General features: G+C 39.9%; 1 protein-coding gene across 3 annotated transcripts in view; it reads left to right on the plus strand.

The window, feature by feature from the left end:
* Positions 1-6,000, plus strand: part of slc39a11 (solute carrier family 39, member 11) — a 197,468-nt gene that overhangs the window by 42,837 nt on the left and 148,631 nt on the right. For all 3 annotated transcript variants that reach the window (XM_028567652.1, XM_028567655.1, XM_028567654.1), the window contains exon 4: positions 4,888-5,046. In XM_028567652.1, the coding sequence (XP_028423453.1) occupies positions 4,888-5,046 (159 nt within the window). The remainder of the gene's footprint in view (positions 1-4,887; positions 5,047-6,000) is intronic.

The following is a 6,000-nucleotide window of genomic DNA, read 5'->3' on the forward strand; positions in this document are numbered from 1 at the left end:
AATAAATAATCCCCTCAAGAGTGTTTCCGTTCTGGGATTATGGGTCATGTGCTCGTGTGGCTAGGTATGAGTCAAAGTTAAGAAAGTGAGCAAACTCTCTAACAAGTTTGCAAGTTAACACAGAAGCATGTATAGCAACTAAAACATACTACTTTAAGGGAATTATCAGTATGGCTGGAACCAGTGGCTGTGTATGACCAAATTGCATGGAGGAAACTACCTTTTCTAATTGGAAAGTAAGTGAAGTGGAACAGTGTGGAATGGAAACCAGCTTTGCAATTATTAACTAGGCTGCTGATTCTACGATAATAAGAAAGCCAGTGGTCCCAATAAATCATTGTCCAGCAGTGTGCTTTGAAGAATATGTTAAAATTGAATTCAAACCAAAGGCAACACATTCCTCCCTCTCCGGTGGCCAATTAGTAAAATCAGTTGATGTACTGATTGGTTGGTTTGAAAATCTGGATACAAGATACGTGGTACGAGACTGAACCATGTCGCTGCAGGCTGCGTGTTAACGAACATTCACGGGTGTTGTAAGGAGTAGTTCGTTTTTTTTTTTTTATTCTTGTGCAAACAAGAACATATTTTTTTCTTTTTCCTTCCAATTGGCCTCATTACAGACGACTGGAGCAACCATTCAGCTTATTTGACTCAAGGGGGTAAGCTTTGCTTCAGAACTCAAACCTCCTATGGCGCCATTTTGACGCTACAAAGAGATCACCTCCCGTTAGCATTCCACTGACTAGCATACATTTTGGCGCCACTTTGACAGCAAATAACTTTACATCTGAAGCGTTTAAAGACTATATGTCCATTGTTTATTTCTAAAGAAACACAACAATGTATAAAAGGCTCCATTACCTTGTACAACACGTTATGGCTCTGTAGCAGACGTTTTTATAAAAATAGGCTAATGATTGTGTCATAACCAAGTGACTTACTGTCGCATAGTAGAGGAATTACCGTATAGTACATGAGAAGCTCACAGGCAGTTTGGACTTACATTAGCTGTTTAGGTTTAATTACTAATGTTAACTAGCATGTTAGAGATCAATAATTAGCCTGTGCCTATGTTATCTCCTTACATATACCTACGCTCTCCGTCTCTGTAAGATTGGGAATGATTGATATTTCTCTTGGCACAGCTACCAGAAGACTTACAACTTTCAGACACGTTGCTCACGTCACATTTACGTTGTCTCTGTCAGTTGGAGGCTGCTCAGTAAAGCAAGTGATCACTGGAAAAGTGCTTCTAATAGCCTTCACTGGTCTCCGTCCAGAGCAACTGGCTCTGTTGGTCCATTTTATATATGTCAATGATTTGACTCTGCCAACGTGTTGTTGAGATGGAGGAAGGCGTGTGCGCTAGCTGCTCTGCGAAATCTTCGCAACCTACAGTTACAACAAAGCTAGTAAAAGCTACAAAAAATTAAGCACTGTAATTCATACGATTTACACGTTTTTATTTGCTGTGTGCATCACATAAACTGACAGCTGCTGTATAAGAACGGTGTTAACATACAGGACTTACAAGCCAGGGAGCGGAGTTCGCTTCCCAGGGAGAAAACAAAAGACTTTCACCCCCCTTGGCAGTGTTTTTAATACAAACCACCATCTTTTCCTAAACTTAGACAGTCGTTTTGGTGTCTAAAACGTAACTTTCCTCGCAAGTTACTTTTCGTACAATATCATACAAATCCGTTCATGAGGCAAATCATTATATATCTTCATGAATATTGTTACAACAATACATTTTTTAATCTTTATTTGTATATATTAGTTATCTTTTATATAAAAAAAACATACTGTACGTGTCCTTGGGTTGGAGAGATGTCTGGCACATATTGCAGAATTGACGATAAAGTTGACTTGATTTGACAATATTGTAATATTATTTTAAGGCCATGCCCCCCATCCTTAGATTCTTAGCTAAGTTCAGTTTCAAGTGTAGTTTTTGTCTGACTTTTCTTTGATATCTTTGTTCATCTTCTTGTGCCAGTGGAGAGATGAAGATGCCAAATAAATACAAAGATATTAAGTTTATATTCCATTCATTTGTGTCTTTTGAATCCAGTTTTCTGCTTCTACCTGAATAACTCTGTTCCCTCTCCTTGCTTATTGCCTTGTGCAGCCAACTAGGGATTAAGTCGGAAAGCAGATACAATGAGAATCGGTACATTCACATCACATGGACTGTAAAAAGTGAGTGTAGATTGTTTTATGATTGCTAACATTAAAGAGGCATAAGCCCTTGCTGGGGCAAATGACTGAGAAACTCAGTTTGGCAGCATAAAGACAGGCTATATTGTAGATGGGAAAGAGGATGGGATCATTTGTCGTCTGCAATCATGGCGAAGATTTGATTGCTGACAGGCAATTCAACATGGATAAGACTGGGATAAAACTGTCAGGTTTTTCATAAGTCATACGTTTTCAGCTCTCAGAGTTTCACTTGGAGCCTAACCAAGTGAGCTGCAATCATCTTTGGCATTGTTATACTCTGTCTGACTAACAGAGCGGACTAGATTTGATGCTAGCGGTACATTGCTTTGGAGATCCAGAGCTGACTGCAGCCCAACAATAGGCCTCCATTACTTTTGATTGGCAGGGCTGAACACCCACTCGTGTTATGCATTTCCAGGGCTGATACGGTTTCAGGAGGCAGCTATGAGAGGAGCTCAAAACAGAATAAGTCAATTGTTTTTATTTTATGTTATCACAAGGCATTTTTGACAACATTAAGACAAGAAAACAAGACAAAAAAAAGACCGTAACATGTAGACCTCACTACTCATAACATAGACCAGGGCCTTTCTTAGTGTTCTGAATAAGGATTGGCATGTGGCAACGTTTTAGTGTTAAACAATAGAAGCTGCAGATACTTCTGTGTGCATATATGAAGCTCGGAAAGACACACTTGTGTGTTCAGACCTGCAGAATCCCCGCCCCCTCCTAGTAGCACTTTGACAGCTGACACAGACAGACTAGGCTTTGAAGTGAAACATGTTGTCAGGGTAAATTACCTATGAGAATACTGAACACACTGGACACACTCGCACATGCACGCACACACCATAGTCTTATTTGACTTTAGCAAGATAAATTACTTTTGGACTACTTTTGGATTACTATCATGGACTTTGATGGATTCCTCACATACAGCGCAGTTTGTAAAATGATTCAGCAGCGCCTTTACTTTGTCCGTAGGCTTAGATCCTTTGGAACCAGCGGCCAGATTGTTTTCTCAGTGATTCAGAGCGTCATGCTGTACTGCAGCACAGCCTGGCTCCGCAGCCTTTCTGCTAAACCTAAAACTAAATTATATAATCAGCTCAAAGTTTGCACTAAGATCATTGGTCAACCTGTTGCACACTCCTTTTCAAACAGTCTACAAGAAGAGCATGCTCGGACTTGCCAACAGCAGCTCTTCGGACTCCATGTTTTAAATTATGAATAACAACTTCTGCCTTCTAACAAGCGATTTAGAGTCCCTGTGTTGAGATACAACAGTCTTAAGAACTCTTTTATACATCAGTCTATCCTGTTGCTAAACCAAAATCAGTGTGCTGCCAATTAAGATCAGGACCCAAGGATATAAGGAGCCCGATTTTAAAATGTGCCAATAAAAATGATATGAATATGAATTTAGTTTCTCTGTTGTAGTTGTATTGTTGTGTTTTGTATGTTTGCACTGCTGTTACCTTTTCTGTCTTTGTTTTTATTTAAAGTGCCTTTGAGTACTTTTGAAACACTATATCAAATGTATGATAATTATTATATATACCTGTTTATTTTTTAGATTTCAGTATCATATTTGAACTCAAAATTCCTTCATCATGCACTGGTTAGCGAAAAGTTTGCCAAACAAAATTGTCACTCATCTGGCGATAGCGATGTGCTTTCCTACAATTTGAAAAGAGCGTGTGAATTCAACATTAAGTTATTACATTTAACTATTTTAGAGGCTGTGGACATTGTTTACTTCATTCATGTGTTTACTGTGTTAATGGACTGAGGGTGGGAGTAGGATTTGGTATTGGATTCGGCAGAACCTTAACCAGTGGATTCGGTATTCTGCCAAACCCCAAAAATCTGGATTCGTTGCATCCCTAGTTATAGATGCAATGTGAGAACAAATGCGTTCATACCAGTGCTTCCTGCCTCAGGGCCAATGGATGAGATATTTTAAAAACAAAACAACGTCACTTTCAAATTGGCTCATGTGCTGTGATGGCTACGGACATTTCTGTCACCTGTTTGTTAATTTCTGTTGCCTGTAGTATTGGTTTCTGTATGTTTCCTGTGTTTGTATATTCATTCTGTATATTTCTGTTCCCTGTTGTGTTGATGTATCCTGTTTTGTGTATTGTGGTCTATGTGTATTTAGTGGTGTATTTTTCTGTAGTGCATTTCCCTGTTTATGTTCTGCTTCCTGTTTTATTTTGATGGACTGTTCTGTCTTGTCCAGTTTCCTTCCTGTGTTTTCGCTCCTTTGTTGATTGTCCTGCCCTGCCCTGATGTGCTTCACCTGTTGTCTAACCTATCCTGATTTACTCATCACCTCATGTATTTAGCCTCTGTGTTCCTTTTGTCTCGTTAGATTGTCTTGTGTTTGTTCCTGCGTGTATCAGTTTGCTCCTGCCTGTGTTTTGCCCGTCAGTTTGTTATTTTGTGAGTTTTCCAGTCTTTGTACTGCCATTTTTTGTTATATTAAATCCCTGAGTTCGACCATCTCCTGCCTCCTTCCTTGTGCATTATGATAATTAGTGATGTCATATTAGGTTGCTATATTTCTTTGTTTGATTGTACAAAGGCTCTGCTACTATGATACTAGTAATTTTCTTTTTAATTTCCCCTTTTTCTCCCTTTCCTCACCTCTCTCAGGTAATGCTGGCTGCTTCCTATTGGTCGTTGCTGGCACCGGCGATCGACATGGCGGAAGATTCCGGGAAGTACGGCTCGTTTGCTTTCTTGCCTGTGGCCGTGGGATTCACACTCGGGGCAGCCTTTGTTTACTTTGCTGACCAGGCCATGCCTCTGCTGGTAAGACCTCTCCTCTACCTACAGTATAGTCCGTAGGGACGATAGTAGGGATAAAACGATCAACCTGTTTCACTATTAACCGCGCTTTGGCGGCTGTGGCTGGTACAACGGTGGCCTGCCAATCGGAAGGTTGGTGGTTCGATCCCTGGCCCTGCAGTCCCATGTCGATCCCTGGGCAAGTTGCACCCGGTGCTGCGCCATCGGAGTGTAAATGGGTGTGAATGTTTATCTGATGAACAGGTGGCAACTTGTACGGCAGCCTCGGCCACCAGTGTATGAATGTGTGTGAATGGTGAATGGTTCCTGTACTATGTAAAAGCGCTTTGAGTAGTCGTTAAGACTAGAAAATTGCTATATAAAAACAGTCCATTTACATTTCAAATGTCACGGTTAATTAATTAATGAGTATTGACTGACTGCACGTTATGTGTGCAGTTCTCATTAAACCTCCTTGAGCCCCCGACCTCAGGACAGCTGCAGCTTCAATGGGGAATTCAAGTAGAGCTGGGCAATATATTGATATTATATCAATATCGTGATATGAGACTAGATATCGTCTAGATTTTGGATATCGTAATATGGCATAAGTGTTGTCTTTTCCTGGTTTTAAAGGCTGCAGTACAGTAAAGTGATGTACTTTTCTGAACTTACCAGACTGTTGTAATTGTTTGTAACCTTTACCCACTTAGTCATTATATCCACATTACTGATGATTATTTATCAAAAATCTCATTGTGTAAATATGTTGTGAAAGCACCATTAGTCAGCACTACAATATCGTTGTGGTACCGATATCGAGTATTTGGTCAAAAATATCGTGATATTTAATTTTCTCCATATTGCCCAGCCCTAAATTCAACCCATGTTGGTAAGCTTGATAGCGACTTTGTTTGTTAACGTTGTTGTTAAGTGTTTTGTTAGCTTGTTAACGTTACCAGTTAGCTAACGTTAGCC

Source organism: Perca flavescens, chromosome 21 (genome assembly GCF_004354835.1).
Source record: "Perca flavescens isolate YP-PL-M2 chromosome 21, PFLA_1.0, whole genome shotgun sequence".
NCBI classification, from domain to species: domain Eukaryota; kingdom Metazoa; phylum Chordata; class Actinopteri; order Perciformes; family Percidae; genus Perca; species Perca flavescens.